General features: G+C 38.9%; 2 protein-coding genes across 2 annotated transcripts; one reads left to right on the top strand and one right to left on the bottom strand.

Annotated features, from left to right (window-relative positions):
- The first annotated feature begins 1002 nt into the window (after positions 1 to 1002).
- ints11 (integrator complex subunit 11) lies at positions 1003 to 14024 on the top strand. Its single transcript, XM_062427971.1, has 17 exons — positions 1003 to 1193; positions 1483 to 1580; positions 2455 to 2528; positions 3341 to 3569; positions 3691 to 3789; positions 3885 to 3919; positions 5121 to 5259; positions 5368 to 5432; positions 5815 to 6004; positions 6093 to 6176; positions 6258 to 6347; positions 7319 to 7481; positions 7614 to 7724; positions 9460 to 9521; positions 9711 to 9853; positions 10228 to 10357; positions 13606 to 14024. The coding sequence occupies exons 1-17, from the start codon at positions 1166 to 1168 to the stop codon at positions 13669 to 13671; spliced, it is 1806 nt and encodes a 601-aa protein (XP_062283955.1). The 5' UTR covers positions 1003 to 1165; the 3' UTR covers positions 13672 to 14024.
- Positions 14025 to 14036: 12 nt separating this feature from the next.
- Positions 14037 to 15942, bottom strand: LOC133988350 (lysophosphatidic acid receptor 4). Its single transcript, XM_062427979.1, has 2 exons — positions 15844 to 15942; positions 14037 to 15208 (listed from the first exon to the last, which is right to left on the bottom strand). Exon 2 carries the CDS (start codon positions 15103 to 15105, stop codon positions 14146 to 14148), a length of 960 nt encoding a protein of 319 aa, XP_062283963.1. The 5' UTR covers positions 15106 to 15208; positions 15844 to 15942; the 3' UTR covers positions 14037 to 14145.
- Between the last annotated feature and the right edge of the window lie 1480 nt (positions 15943 to 17422).

Here is a 17422-nt window from a genome sequence, read left to right on the forward strand (position 1 = left end):
ATAATGACTGACCCCTCTCATCCCTCCCACCACCTCTTTGCACTCTTGCCATCTGGACCATCTGTCCAAGATCTACACCATGTGATGACACATCTGGAGACAAATGCACCAGCACTTAAATACATCAGCACTACCTACCTGTCCTTTAACCAAATTGCTCATAAACACATCAGCACTTTTCTTTAAAAGCTGCTCTTTTTATATGATTTTAAGTTTTTGTGTTTTTTTTTAATGTTTTAAATGTCTTTTGTTTGCCTGTTTTTAAATATGGAAAATGACTGATTGGTCGAGAACAGCATTTCACTTCTGTGTATGCTGAGTATATTTAGAAGTGACAATAAAATTGATTCAGTGCTCACTAAATTATACACACTGGTCCTTTTATTTATGATATTTGGGAATTTAACCTTTTATGTTTTATTGTCATCTTTTTTAGATTTTAAATATAGCTTCAGATGGACTTTTAAATACATTTTTTGCAGAGATGTAAACTTTAAACCAGGGGCAATTCTAGGATCAGACCTTTAGAGGGGCTTAGCTCCTAATGACAATGTAACATACACATGTTCAAACCCCAGGCTAAATGACTCATTTCACTGGATAACATAAATTACAGGAAGAAATATTAATACATAGTAGAGTGGTCTACTATAGTGTATAATAATAATAATGGCTCAGAATAAACAATCACCGATTTCCACAGAGAGGACCCTAAGATAGTTAATGAGCGCTGAGAGAATATTAATTACAGAACTATCCAAAGTTTTACTAGAAAATAAAACTATTTGAATTTTTAGGGGAGAAAAAATACAATGATAATTTATTTATTTTTAAGGGCGCAGAGATAAAATTTAGGGGTACTTGAGCACCTATAAAAAGGGGTCTAAAATCGCCCCTGCTTCAAACAACAAGTGAAGCTGATCTTTGAGTGACAGTCTAGTTACTAACAGGGCTTTTATTTTGACATCGGAAGTATCGGAAGTCTTAAAGCGGGTAGTTTGACACTGATGTGAAGACTACATGAAATATCCACATGTATACAACAAGCTAAACAATACGTATTTCTTTATAAACTAGTCGTAATTCATCGTAAGGAGTCAGGACGTCAGTGTTTACTTACTGACCCTCATTTAACTGCAGAAACAAGCTGCTCTGATGAGAAAACATGCCTGAAATTAAAGTAACACCGCTGGGTGAGTACAGAGCTACTTAGCATTTACAAAGCTAGTTCCGTCAACATTAACTGCGTACTTAACTTTGATTTTATTTCGTCAATAAGTGTGCAGACATATTTGAGTAGGAATAACGCGTGTATTTGCTGTTTAAAGTGATCTAAAAACAGCTCTAGTTTAATAGTTGTACTGTTTTGCTGCAGCTGTTAGCAGCAGAAGCTAAAGTCAGTGTTCATGCTGGTGGTGCGTTTACTGTCTGTTGTGTTTTTAAGTTTTCAGTCAGCTCAACTTAAGTTGTTCTCTCTCCAAGGTGCTGGACAGGATGTCGGCCGCAGCTGCATCCTCGTCTCTATCGGAGGCAAAAACATCATGCTGGACTGTGGCATGCACATGGGATACAACGACGATGTGAGTGAAGAGGCAAAAACAACAGATGTATAGTGTGTCAGGGATTTTCATTGGTTTGGTTTAATAATAGAGCTGGAGTGATTAGTAGGGCTGTGTGTAGTTAACAACTTTAAGATACCAATATCAATCCAAGTACCCTTAAATTGATGCTGATACCAATTGAGTACTTCATTCGATACCCGTCATTTGAATAGAAGCATTAAATTGCATTAAATGGCACCACTCCTCCATATCTTTAAATTATTAATATTTAATATTTATCAAATACAAACATGCTCAAAATCAGCATGTGGATCACAGCATACATCACACACACTTTTAAATCAATGTATGTGTGTATGTGCATAGATGCACATGCTGGCAAATAAAAGTCATGAATGTGTGCTTGCATAATACTTAGGAGGCAAAATGTTCAAAATACTACAACCGTTGGAGCTTGTGTTGATTGGGTGTGAGCAGGTTTCTACAAATATTTAGATAGCTCTGGGTGCAAAAAGGATCAATTGCCGGTATCGTTGGACGGGAGAGACGTTTCGATACTACTTGGTATCGATTTACTTCGGTAGATACCTTACATTTTCCAAATTCTCTGATTCCAGGTTCTCAAGTGTAAACAATTTCTGGTTTCTTTAGTCTGGTTCCAAATTTGTTTGGCTTTATAGACATCAGGGCTGCAACTAACGGGGTTTTTTTTTTTATCAGTTAAACTGCTGGTTATTTTCTTGATTAATTTTTTTTTTTTTTTTTTGTCACAAGACCATAAAAATATTCATTTTTTTCCATTTCCTTTTTGAGTCTCATATGTTTTGTACCTTGTGTGTAGTTGTTTTTTTCTACAGTGTAATCACAGTTGAGTGTAAATCTGTCATTTCAGAGACGGTTCCCAGATTTTTCCTACATAATCCAGAATGGGCGCCTGACGGACTATTTGGACTGTGTGATCATCAGGTTTGTTTACATATCTAACATGTCATCTCTTATATATACAGTACTGTGCAAAAGTTTTAGACACTAAAAGTAAAGTTCAGTAAACAGAAAACACTTAAATTAAATCAGTATTTGTTGTGAGCAGTTTTGGCTTTAAAACAGCCTTTGGTAGGTCGGTTGTTCCTCCATCTTCGTAAATGGTAAATGGTAAATGGACTGTACTTATATAGCGCCTTTCTAGTCTTTTCGACCACTCAAAGCGCTTTACACTACAGCTCATTCACCCCATTCACACACATTCATACACTGATGGCAGGCAGCTACCACGCAGGGTGCCAACCTGCACATCAGGAGGAAGCTAACCATTCACTCGCATTCATACACCGTTGGCACAGCAACGGGAGCAATTAGGGGTTAAGTGTCTTGCCCAAGGACACATCGACATGTAGACTGGAGGAGCCGGGAATCAAACCGCCAATCTTCCAATTGGAGGACGACCGCTCTACCTCCTGAGCCACAGCCGCCCATTGGTTCCTCTGCTTCTGTCTCATCATGTTAATCCCAGACTGACTACATTATGTTTTAGATCAGGGCTCTGTGGGGGTCAAACCATCTGCTGCAAGACTCCTTATCGATGTAGTTATTTATGATTCTGGCTTGATGTTTGGGCTCTTTGTCATGCTGCAGAATAAATTTGAGACGCCTCCCTGGTGGTGTTGCATTATTGTTAAGAATCTAAAAGTGCCTAAAACTTTTGCACCATACTTTAAATTCATGAAAGAAGTAAAAACAATCCAGTTATTTCAACATGACTTCCCTTGTTCCTCTCTCAGTCATTTCCACTTGGACCACTGCGGCGCTCTGCCCTACATGAGTGAGATGGTGGGCTACGACGGACCCATCTACATGACCCATCCCACTAAGGCTATTTGTCCCATTTTGCTAGAAGATTTCCGTAAGATCAGCGTCGACAAAAAGGGAGAAACTAACTTCTTCACCTCGCAGATGATCAAGGACTGCATGAAGAAAGTGATACCTTTGAACCTCCACCAAACCGTCCAGGTGCTGTGCTGATGTGATTTTTCATGTGCCCAGATATCCGTCTTATTTATCACCTCGGCACCAGCTGCTCGTCTCTTTTGATGGCAAATAAAGCTGTTTTCTGTTTTGTGCTGGTTGGCAGGTGGATGATGAGCTGGAGATCAAGGCGTACTATGCAGGCCATGTCCTGGGAGCTGCCATGGTGCACATCAAAGTGGGATCAGAGTCTGTGGTCTACACTGTGAGTGTAAACAAGCCTGCGCTGTGTTGGACTCAGTGTATTTGACAAGCACAGTCTCACATAAGAATAACTTAAAACTGCTTTTTCATTTTCAGGGAGACTATAACATGACACCAGACAGGCATTTAGGGTAAGTGACTTTTACTGTATTTAAAGGGGGAATCCAACAATATTACACATCAAAGTGGGTTTTAAGGCAGTGTGTGAAGTTAACATTTTGACTCGCCTGCAAATGAAAATATCCACCGGTCAAGAATATTTTTTACCAGCGGAAATAACTAATTGCTTTTTTGTGTCACATGTACATTTCATTGAGATAATAAGGTATTATGTTGAATACAAAACTACATGCAAACAGAATTTGAAGCTTAATTATTTTAATACATAGATCAACACTCAATCAAATCATGTCAGGTTTGTATGTAGACATAAGTCACTGTGATAGGGCTCTGTGCACTGCCAAAACACAGTTGACCTACTGTACCTGAACGCCTCCATTTGAGATACACAAACAGAGCAGTCACAGCTGCTGCTGCTCTGCTGTGTTTTCTGTTAAGATGCATTGTTGTTTTGCAGCACTATTTAGATGTGTAAAAAACACATATGGTGAGCGAATGAGTGAAAATAAGTAATTTCCTCTGAGCAATCATGCCGGATATTCTCTGATTCCAGCTCCTGAAATGTGAATATTCTCTAGTTTCTTTTTCTGACATTAAACTGAATATCTTCAGGTTAATAACTGTTGTGGCCAAAAGAAAACATTTGTAGCATCACCTGGCGCTCTGGGAAACAGTGATCAATGTTTTTCTGACATTATATAGACATATCAGTTAAGCGAGAAAATTATAAACAGATTGATAATGAAAATCACTGTTAGTTGCAGCATTAGTTACCAGACCTTGTAGCCCACTGTTTGTCTCTGCTTGAGGCTAGCAGCTCCAGGCTTCATTAGCGTCTATTATAATACGCCTAAATCTGTAGAAAGACTGTCAATGGACGACTACGACCTGCAGGGAGAGGATCACAACACCTTCAACTGCCTCTGTCAGTCACTTGATCATCTCCTTGCAGGTTGTAGTTGTGTGTCGAGTCTCCCTAATCTGTAGAGTTGAGTGATTGTGTGTAATGTAGGCATCAGGAAGAATGGAAGAAGAAAGCATTAAATAAAAAAAGACTATCTCTGGTTCTGCTGCATCGATTTTGATCCTTTTTTAAACAACATTATAAGAGTGTAATATGAGACTAGATGGAGAACTCTATTACTGTGTTTCTGCTGGAGTGTACGCCTACATGCTGCACAGCCTCTTCATCCCTGTGTTGTATATCTTTAGTGCCGCATGGATCGATAAGTGCCGCCCAGACATCCTCATCTCAGAGTCCACGTATGCCACCACCATCCGAGACTCGAAGAGATGCAGAGAGAGAGACTTTTTGAAGAAAGTGCATGAAAGCATAGAAAGAGGAGGAAAGGTAATGGTTGCAGTTAGTTTTAACACCATATTTTGATTTGAAAGTTTTGGTTTTATTTCAGTTTTTATATTTTGTCACAGTTTCATTTTTACTTTCTTATTTTTCCAGGTTCTCATTCCAGTTTTCGCCCTCGGAAGAGCTCAAGAACTCTGCATCCTGTTGGAAACATTTTGGTAGGGTTTAATGTTCAAAATTTAAAAAAAGCTCCCAACTACTTTTATATATATGTCCTTAAACATCCATTATAAGTTTGTGAATGTGATGAAAGACAGCGATGGGTCGAGAAGATCACAGCTTCCTCGCTTAGCGCTTTTATTTAATTGTTGGTGTTCCAATTAAATAGAAAGTCCTTTCAATCTGGAGTAAAATTGCACATAATTGTAATGCATGATTGTCATTAATTGTCTTGACTTTTTTTTTTTAAATATCAGCTTCCTGAAATGGCTGTATTCATTTTATTAAGCCTGATGGAATAACGGTGATATATTAACTGTTTCATCATTAATTGGTGGGTCATTGGGTAGACACTGTAATTACCTCCTTGTCACCCCACAGGGAGAGAATGAACCTGAAGGCACCAATCTACTTCTCCACCGGCCTGACAGAGAAAGCTAATCATTACTACAAGCTTTTCATAACGTGGACCAATCAGAAGATCCGAAAAACTTTTGTACAGAGAAACATGTTTGAATTTAAGCACATTAAGGCGTTCGATCGCTCCTACGCAGACAATCCTGGACCTATGGTAAGTCATGTTTTTTACTCTCTAATTAAAAAAGTTTCAGGGTCAAAAATTCATATCACAGCTGATAAAACAATATGAATCCTTTCAGGTGGTGTTTGCTACACCAGGTATGCTGCACGCTGGTCAGTCGTTGCAGATCTTCAAGAAATGGGCCGGCAATGAGAAGAACATGGTGAGTCCCTTAAAGAAATTAAAGTATATGGTTTTTTTTAAATGTAAATATTTGACGTACAACTTGGTCTTCTTTTCGTAGGTAATCATGCCGGGGTATTGTGTACAAGGAACAATCGGCCACAAGATCTTAAATGGACAAAGAAAACTGGAGATGGAAGGAAGATCAACAGTGAGATTTTTTTATTTTTCTTTATATTCTTTTATTTTTAATTTCCTCGACATCCATGTGTGTGTGATGAGATCATACTGTGTTTTATCGCTTGAATGATTTCTTTCAGCTCAACAGATAAACATGCCATCGTTTTCTCATCTTTAGGGCTTTAGGGCATCCTCAAATTCAAAAAATTACTAAAACAATTATTTCATGACCAAAATTGGTTGCCAGTTATTTCCTGTCTCTCAACTAATTGATTAACTGACTTATCGTTGCAGATCTAATCATCTTCCCTGTGATTTTTATCTCTTAATTCAAAGATTATTGAAAGAATAATTCAACATTTGAGATTTAACCTTATTCCCATTCTTGCTGAAAGTTACAATGAGATACCACTGTTATATGTATATGTTAAAAAAAAAAAGTTACAGCCAAAAGACAATTAGCTTAACTTTGCTTATTGTAAAGACTGGAAACTGGGGGAACTGATGCCAAAATCTGCCTGCCATCATCTTTAAAGCTCCCAAGTAACAAGCTTATATGCTGCACTGGGCACAGTGACTTCCTGGAGTGTTATTATCTCCTTCAGGTCGCCAGGCAACAAGCACAGCCAAAAGAAATGGTCCATAACTGCTCATAATACAACAAATTGTTGTTTTTACCCATTGGTTTTGGTACTGATTGAACAAACGTGATTTAACATGTAAATTATACTTTAGAGGTGCAGACTTTCTTTTTTTAACCTTTGAACAGAGCCAGGACAGCTGTTGTCTCCTGTTAACAGTCTTAATGCTAAGCTAAGCTAACCATCTCCTGTCTCCAACGTCATATTTAACAAACGGATATGATTTTCTCTCCTAACTCTCAAAGGGAACATAAGTATTTCTCAAACATTCCTTCTAAAATAACCAAAACCAGAAGACCTGTTGATCCATGTGAAAAACAACACTAGTCACTGACTCTTAATCTCTCTGTGATTCCCGCAGTTGGATGTGAAGCTGCAGGTGGAGTACATGTCCTTCAGTGCCCACGCTGACGCTAAGGGCATCATGCAGCTCATCCGTATGGCCGAGCCTCGTAACATGCTGCTGGTTCACGGGGAGGCGGTGAAGATGGAGTTCCTCAAGGGCAAAATAGAACAGGAGTTTAGTAAGTGAGACTGTAGACCTGTCCTGCACACATCAACAGTTTTAAACTCATTAAAAGAAATAAGTGTGTGTGCATACCTGACAGCAGGAGCAGAGGGAGTTGTCAGTCGTGTTAATATGTTATGTTTTTCAGGCATTGATTGCTACATGCCCGCCAACGGAGAGACGACCACTATAACGACTAACCCCAGCGTACCTGTGGATATGTCGCTCAACCTGCTCAAGAGGGAGATGGCTCTAGGAGGTTTGTTCTGTTGATGGTTTAGTAACCTTAAAAGGGGAATTTGTTTGTTTAACCCAATGAGTAATAAAGCTCAGTAATGATGATTGGCACAGGAAGCCCACAAAGTTTTTTTGGGTCTGACATTTTCAAGTGTTATGTGACATTTTCAAGTGTTACCCACAGTATATATGTATATATACATATGGAAAATGTCATTTACGTAAGTGTCATACGACTCTAAAATCAGGTACAATGAGGACGTCACATGTATGAGTACAGAAGTTAGAAGTCCCCAATTTCATTCTCAACTTTCTGTTCAACAAATTTCACTGGAAGTGAAACTTGTGGCTATAGTGTTGGTTATACTGTAATCATATTCTCATTATCAATTAATCTGCAGATTCTATTTTAAATTAAAATGATTAATTTGGTTTATGAAAATAATGAAAAAATGCCGCTCCATATTGGTCCAAAACCCCCAAATCTTCAATTTGCTTTCATGGAGGACTAAAAAAAAAGCAATTTATTCACGATTGAGAAGCTACAACTAGTTAATTTTTGCTCTAAAATGATTAATAAAAAATAGTTCCAGATTAATTTTCTGTTGATTGTTTCGGCTCCATGACGCTGGTTTAAGCCCTAGGTTATTAATAAGGCTTCTCCTACAGGGTTACGTATGTTATGTTAGAGCACAGATCTCTGAGGCAGAAAGAAGAACAGATAGTTGGAAGAAGATTGAAGCTCAGAACTGTAACGCCTGCTTTAGACAGATAAGCTCAATGCAGAAACCCCCCCCACACACACACACATACATACACACACACACACACATACACATACACACACACACACACACACACACACACACACACACACACACACACACACACACACACACACACACACACACACAAGGTCATCCAGCAAAAATATTGAAGCTGGTTCAACTTTCTCTTCAGCACAATGCAACATCACATGCTGCTGCGTTGGCCAGTCAAAATACCTGCGAATGCACGTTTACTCAGTCAGACCAAAAACAGCCCTGACTTAAGAAGAGAAATGTGAGGAGATGTGTTGGTGTGTTGGTGTGTTGCTTCAGGTAAAAAGTGAAATGATGGAATATGATCCAGGAATGCTAGTTTGATTAACAGATTAATGAATTTAAAAGTTTATTAGATGCAAAACACTGCACAGGGTTTTAAGAAATTACTTATGAGGATTTTACTTCTCTGAAATGTCATCTTGTAAAACTTTAATCACAATAATCGTGAGTTTAACAGTAGAAATACTGCGTTTGAGCAAATTATCTACATTTCTCAGGATGGACTTTAATGTTTCAGTGCTCTGAGGTGCACAACTTGATCGGTGTTTACTATTCTGTCCAGTTTTGACCATCAGCATGTGTTTTTATTCCATTTATCACATGTTTATTTATTATATTTTGTGTTTTTTTTCATTAGGAATTAAACATAATTACATAGAGGTAGGGATACACATTTGATAGTCCACAGAGGAAATGAATTAATGTATTAAATTAATGTAATCACAAAGGTCCAAAACAAGATAAACAAAAATCAAGAAATAAGAGCATCAGTTTTCACACCTTACGCCTACAAATCTTTCCCTTTTAACTCCCACCCACACTGAACATTATGAACAAGCAGATTCTTATTTTTTGTAGTCCCAAAGAGGTTAAACTGTCTGCTATTCCACGAAAAAATGTATTTATTTATGTACAAATCTATTCTTGTTGCAGGGCCTCTACCTGATCCTAAAAAACCTCGCACCATGCATGGAACCCTGATCATGAAAGAAAATGTAAGTTTATTGTTATCACACCTTTACATGCACACAATAAACGCTGCTTATCTATGTTTGTACATTAATTGCACTGCTGGTTTTTGATGCTATAAAGACTTTTTGAGCTGCAGTCTAGTTGGATTTATTTGGTTATTACAATTTTAAACAATGATGATGTAACTCCTTGTTGTCTTTTCCTGAGCGCAGAGCCTGAAGCTGGTGTCGTCGGAGCAGGCCCTGAAGGAGCTGGGCCTCAACGAGCATCAGTTACGCTTCACCTGCCGCGTGCAGCTCCAAGACCCTCACAGCGACCCGGACACGCTCAACAGAATCTACACACACCTGAAGAGGTGAGAGTATCACCACAGGAGGACTAAAGTCACTGAGCCTCCTGCTTTTATCCGCTCATCTGCATTATTTTGCAATTCACCAGAAACACATCAGCATTTTTTACATTTTCTCTACATTATTCATGAAAACAGTAACAACTCCCATTTGTGGTTTATTTATAACCTTTATTTTATTTATTTTGACACATCCTCAGGTCCATATCAATAACATAAACAGGCAGCATATGGTGTGTTTCATTTGTAATGTCTAAGAAATTGTAAATTAAAAGCTAAAATGTGATTTCAGTGACACTCTTAATTTCCTCTGCATTTTTTGACATGTAACATTATATCTGATGTTAACCCCTGTATTTTTTTTATTTGACATGCCTCAGCGTGTTAAAAGGTTACACCATCCAGCACCTCCCTGATGGCACCGTCATGGTCGAGTCTATCGTCATCAAAGTCTCCTCCTCCGCTGAAGACAGTAAAACTAAGGTCATACTGCTGTCCTGGAGTTATCAGGTAACACATTTGCATCGTCTGTGTATCACTTGAGTTAATTTTACAGTGATATCTAAATGGCTTAACTTAAAAATCCACACCGTTGCTTTGAGTTCAGTTCAGTTCAAATCTTTATTGTCCCATAAGAGGAATTTTATTTTGCTCAATACAAGGATACAAGGATCTTTGTCATCTCACTACAGCTATATTCACACCTCTCAGTTCAGTTTGCTGCATATGATTTCATAAAATTGAGTTTCCTGGTCTTTGGTGAGAAAATAGTTTAATATGTAAAGAATATTTAAAATTAGAAGAATATGAAATGTATCAAGTGCCACTGAAACACTCTTATGAAACGGGCTAAAAAATTGACCTAGGACTCAAACCGCTCCTCACTCCTCAGTAAGACTTGAGATTTATTTATGAAGCTTGACAACTGGTAGTGTGATATCGCTGTTTTATGATACTTAGAGCTGATGAAGTCCATTTTTGCGTGGGAGTACGTGTACATACAATAATTAGTTACCAATGTTATAAATGCAAAAGCAATATACTAAAATGAATACATAGCTTGAGCATGAAATCTTCTACTTTATCTCCCCTTAAGATGGGAAAATATATTTCATAGCTTCAGCCCAGTCTTGGGGAAATACATTGTGTCGATATGAACTCATCTCTCAAATATAAGTTGGTTGGTTAGTTGAGATGCAAACCACAGACTTTTATTGATTGTTATACCCCTCTCTTTACCCCTCTTTCATCTCTCTTTTTTTCTCTAAAAGGCAAAAATGTCAAAAGAATAATTTGAAATAAATAGATTAAACATAAGACCCCATATTAGATTGTATGTGTTATAATTAAGTGGAAATATCCTTCATGACCATTAAAGGACCAGTGTGTAGGATTTTAATGGCTAGCTCTGTGGAAGAGAACCCGCCCCCTCTGTAGATATAAAGAGTTCATTGTAAGGTAACGAAAACACGATTGTTAGTTTCAGCTGATTATACACTAATTAAAACATACTTATGAATATTATATTGCATTTCTGCCAATAGAGCCCCTAAATCTTACAAATTGGCCCTTTTAAATGGAGCATATACTCATTTTCAACTGTAATATCTCTGCACCATTTACAGTCTAAAAAACTCCTTATTTATTTATTTTATACTGATTCTTTATGCAGCCTCTCACTCCAGCTAAAGGACTTATTATTGTGTTAAATGTAAAAGCTTCAGTCTGCTCTCTGGACTCTCGAGTTATGCAAATTGTCAAGAATTATTTCTGATGACTGGCTGTGTCGTTGGCTCTAACAGCAGTGTGGCAAAACTACATTTTTTGCAGTAAGTCACAAGATTGTAATAAGATCTGTTTCTGCAGAGACAGCATGTGTTCACCTCTGCACTCTGCACGAAATCAGCCACATAAATACCTCAGTTTTCATCAAAGTGAGTGTTTTTTTACATCATGAAACATTTCTCCTATTATGGATTGTTTCTGCCTGAAAACATTCAGACACCTCTTTCACTTCTCCTACATCATATGTCATCTGTGATAAGAATAATTTCCCAAGATAAGGAAGTAAGCTCTTAATCCTTAAACTAGAACCAAAAAATTTGTTGTGGTTGGTTATGACTGATTTTCTACTCCGAGACACTATAAAAACAGACCTTGAACAGTCTCCCTGAAGCTTTCATTACCACTTCATGCCACCAACTTGAAGTCATTGAGCTCCTCATTTGGGAATATATTTCTTCCCAGTTGGTATAATTATTGACTGCCTCCATATTTTCGAGACTAGAAAAAGACTAGACTAGAAATCACACATCTCACCTGCTCAGACACTCAACAGTTCTCCAGTAATGTGGTCTGGTTTGGGGATTTTTCGAGGGGACATTTCACTTCCTGATTAGACCTCTTTTTTCAGACTGACAATGGGCAGGACTTTGCTAGAAGGTTGCTAAACTCCATACAGTTAAACAACAAAGAACCCAAACTGTGCAACACTAATAAATGCAACAAAACTAACAGAAGCGTTAAGGAATTTATTATTTTTCTTTTTGTTTATAACTGTTATGAAAGCAGCAGAGAATGAGGGAGTCTGTTAGACCACAATTAGCAAAAGCAGAGTGACACTACAGCTTGTGGGATGCTTCAAACCCATGTTGTTTCCTGTGCCACGTGCTTTTCACCACAGCACGGGTAAATAGACCAGTCAACCCACCCCACACCCCCAGACGGGGTTAAAGTTATAACAGTGTGTGTTTGTGCCTACACAGTCTTGAGGAAAACCAAAATAGGGGCTTTGAAAGATAAAGGCAGATGAAAGTTCAGGGTGGGGAAACCTGCCCATTAAACTTAGGCAGAGGTGTAATGGAGAGAGAGAGCAGTTTCGGTGGCTTAATATGTTCCATGCGTAAAGGGCAGAGTTTTTAAAAAAAGATCTTATATACCCTAACAAAAGTGTCTCACAGATTTGATAGGCAAGATATGGAATAATGTACTTTTTAAGACATTATTAAACATGAATATAATATAATCAGTTACTCTATAAGAACTAAAAACTGCTATCATTTGTATTTTTACTATAATAGTGTGGGATAGGGTTAGGGTTTAATGACAATGTTTAATGCGAGAAGTGGAGAAATATCATCGACTATGCAACTTACAGAGCTTTATAGTGAGTTTTATAGTGAGTTTCAGCTCATTGTTTTGCTGTCCGGCTGCAACTTTACTGTTTTGTTTTTTCACTCTCAGCGCGCTCATTGTGTCATTTTTGGCTACACCATGGCAGAAAAAGCTCTAAAAACCCAGAGTTCACTACCTGTTCAGCCTCAAACAGCAAACAGACACCGTTCACTGTAGACTAGCTGATGAACATAGTCCGATATTTCCTCAGGAGCTGGTAGAAAGCAGAAACGGCTCAGCATCTTGATTTATGCTCTTTATCTTCACCAAATTAATATTGAAAAACTATAATTTCAAGGATTTTCTCTCTTCAAGTAAATATGAACTAGACATGATACAGCTCTTTAAAGATTTTTTATAATGATATGTAGAATATGTGTAAGATGTGTAAAATATCAGTGGTTTAACTGTAAAGTGTAATGTGTCAGTGGTTCCCTGTGTGGTGTCAACGACCCCTCGAAGGGGTCTGAAGATGAGTAATCGGATGAGTAATACAGTTACTGAACACATATTCAAGTTAGACATGTGAAAGTGTTTCCTGCTGTGCCTCTGTGTTGACTTTATGTTCTGTTTTTCTCTGTCAGGACGAGGATCTGGGGAGCTTCCTTTCAAACCTGCTGAAAAAAGGACTTCCATCTGGATTGTGCTGAAATATCTTCTTTTTTTTTTCTTCCAAAACTATGAACATTTGAAGGGATATTCACACTGAAAAAAGAGTGAATGGTCTGTCACAGTCTCGATCCTGGATTTGTGGAAGTTATATACGACTGTTAAAATTCAGATTATACAACATCAATGGCTGAGTCGGCCCTCTTTCACTGTCGGGATAGTGATGCTTAAATGTACCCAGGCTCCTGTTCTTCTTTTTTTAGGGGAGGTTTCAGACTCTTTATAGACTGAATCGCCCAAGATAAAGGAGAAAAAAAAGAAGATCCACCAATTCAGATTTGTCCCTTTTTATTGTGATGTGAAAAGTCAAATTTGAATAAACACTTTTATAGAAAAGTTTCATTTTTTTTAAATACTTGCAGCAAGTTACATATAGGTTACATATACAATAACAGAGAAGCATATACAGAGCTATATTTACAGTATGAATGTCCACTCCCTTCACTTCACTTCACTCAGCTGATTGAAACGACATAAACGCCTCTGTTCCTCCCGAATCTTCCCCACAGCCATGTCATCTTTAAGCTCTTCCATTTGAAGTGGCTGGTGGAGACAAAGTAAAGAAAGGGGTCCAGGCATGTGTTGAGGATGACGAGGGCCATGGTGACCCGTCGGGCGTGATAGATGACGTTGCCGTAAGAGCAACTCTGGATGATGTCCAAGCGTCGGAGGAAGTGCAGCAGGTACACTACGTGATTTGGGAGGAAGCAGAGCAGCATTATAGCCAGGATGGTGTAAATGACCCTCACGGCTTTTTGGGCTGTGTTTGACCCTATCCTGGAGATGCGTCTCGCAGCCAGCGGGTAACACACCAGGATGATTAAGGAGGGCAGCAGTGAGCCAAAGATGAGGCCCAGCATGCTGTACACCCCTAGACGTGTCTCCCACTCATTCTTGGCGAAGTTCTCGAAGCAGCTTTGGCTTCCAGATTCGTTGGTTTCCAGAGGGCCCAGGAGGAGAAAGACCAGCATGGCGACTACAGCGAGACCCCAAAGCGTCACACTCACAATCAGAGAGTACCATGTGCTCCGCAGCCTCAGATAGGTGTGCGGATGTACCGTGGCCATGTAACGATCCACGCAGATGCACATCATGAAACAGATGCTCATGTAGATGTTGGCATAGAACAGGATCCCCGTGATGCTGCAGGCGGGGGCCCCAAACTCCCATTTGTTTCTGTTGAGGTGGTAGTGGATCCGAAACGGTAGAGTGCACAGGATGAGGATGTCAGCCAGAGCCAGGTTCCTGATGTACACGCTGAAAGGTGTGCGGGGGTTGATCTTGAAGGTGAAGACGAAGAGGGTCGCCAGATTACCTGGTAGACCCACAATTAGAGCTAAGCTGTAGACCACTGGGAAAAAGTAGTACTGGTACTCCACTGAAGGGTCACTGCAGTTGGCATGCGTCTCGTTCATCGTTGCAGGTTGAGTGTTTTTTTTCTTTCGAGAAAGCAGTCAAATGAAAATCGAGACAGCGTAGGTTGATTCTCATAAACGCTGCAGCATGGCACGGCCGCTTCTGAAACGACAAGTGTAGAAAAACAAACATGTTTCCATTGAGAGTTTTTCCACTTTTGCTTTCACACATTCCTGGAAACAGATCTACTAGACTGAATAACAACACTTAACAACTTTACTCTGGTTTTAACACATTGCTTTTTTTCTTGTTCCATAAATGGATTACAGTATTCTGAATTGTTCAAGTTGCTTAACAGACAAACAAACGTGTTTCCATTGAGAGTTTTTCCACTTCTGCTTTCACACATTCTTGGAAACAAATCTTCTACAAGACTGAATAACAACACTTAATGACTTTATTTTGATTTTAACACATTGCTTTTTTGTTCCATAAATGGACTACAGTATTCTGAATTGTTCAAGATTCTTAAAAGCAGATGAAAAGCTGCGGGTGAACATTTGTACACTTCATACAATACATAGTTACTCGTTTCAGGGATCAAGGAAAGTGAAACAAGGCAGAAATAGACTGATGTTTAATAAAGACAACAAAGTTACTCTACTGATCCATTACTGTGCTAAAAAAATGAATTTTATTACTGTATGGGTAGATTTTCAGAAGTTTAACAAACAAAACCTAGACTATACAACGAAATAAACTATAAAGCATTAGAAGGCTAAAAGAATCTTACTTACTTAGTTTAGCCGAGACGCCGAGGGTTTGATCTTTAAATAAAGAGAAAGTTTCAACTCATGAGGTTAAGCCGTGCTTTGCTGCTGCACTTTGTTTGTGCAGTCTCTGTGTCGCTTCTGTCTGAGTACAGTGAGTGCATCATGCTGCTCTTTGATCAAAGGTCTTAATTTCCTGTTTCAGTGAGCTGTATGTAAGTGTAGGTGTATAGTAGTCTACTTTTAGCACCCAGCTAGTGCAGCGTGGTGGGACATGTGCTCAGTGTTTTATATTTTTAAATAAAGATATATGAAAGTCAGAGAGTGTAGATTCGTATATTTATTTATATTTGTTTGAAGATGAAAACAAGAAACATAACTGCAGATGTTTCCACACAGTGCTCCTTTTAGACATGGTACAATCAAGCGAATAACATCTAATCATGCTCTGTGGCGTGTATAGAAATACTAAGCAGGCAAGATGGTGAAAAGATCTAAGGGACTTTGAAAGAGGGTTGATTGTTGGCAGGGGTCACAAAGACTGCTCCACCAACTGCTGTTTCAATAGGAACAGTGACTAAGGGGACATCTGTATTTAAATATATAGGAAAAACCTCAGTAAATAGGGTTTGAAACTGTGATAATGCACATTTGATGACCGTCAGAAAGGAAAAACAGAGGAGCGACTCTTCCTCAGGTGACTGAATGTCAATGCAGGACGAGATCAGCCTGTCAGCACAGTCTGGCAACAATTACATAGTGAGGGATATTATACTGTAGTAGGATTATAGTGCAAAATACCCTCATTACAAAGATGAATGCACTTTTTAGAATTCAGTGGGGTAAAAACTGTAGGCGCTGGTCTACAGTGTTAGGAAATAAGTGATATGGTTAGATGACTCATCCTTCAACTTATTCTCGTCAAGTGGGTCCTCGCCCACTTTTGGTACATTTTGGGGGTATTTTGCTGGTGTGGTTTGGGGTCACTTGTCCCCTTAGAGGGAAGGATCACTGCAAATCAAGACGGAGTGATCACCTTTATCCTACAGATCTCTATCCTGATCTGCCTCTTCCAAGATGACAATGACACCTTCCATATAGTGAATATGAAAATGTTTACAAGATTACAAGATTTATTTATTGTAATTTCTCTGAGTATTTCATTAGCTCCAGTCAGTGCAAGCAGAGTAAAATGCTGTGTGTGTGTGTGTGTGTGTGTGTGTGTGTGTGTGTGTGTGTGTGTGTGTGTGTGTGTGTGTGTGTGTGTGTGTGTGTGTGTGTGTGTGTGTGTGTGTGTGTGTGTGTGTGTGTGTGTGTGAGAGAGAGAGAGAGAGTGAGAGAGAGAGAGAGAGTGCATGTGAGAGAGGGAGAGAGAGAATGTGTGTGTGTGTGTGTGTGTGTGTGTGTGTGTGTGTGTGTGTGTGTGTGTGTGTGTGTGTGTGTGTGTGTGTGTGTGTGTGTGTGTGTGTGAGAGAGAGAGAGAGAGAGAGAGAGAGAGAGAGAGAGAGAGAGAGAGAGAGAGAGAGAGAGAAAGAGAGAGAGAGAGATCATATTAATTCATTTGTTGATTGATTAATTGGGTTTCAGTCCTCAGCTGTTAGGTGAA

Source organism: Scomber scombrus, chromosome 10 (assembly GCF_963691925.1).
Source record: "Scomber scombrus chromosome 10, fScoSco1.1, whole genome shotgun sequence".
In the NCBI taxonomy this organism is placed as follows: domain Eukaryota; kingdom Metazoa; phylum Chordata; class Actinopteri; order Scombriformes; family Scombridae; genus Scomber; species Scomber scombrus.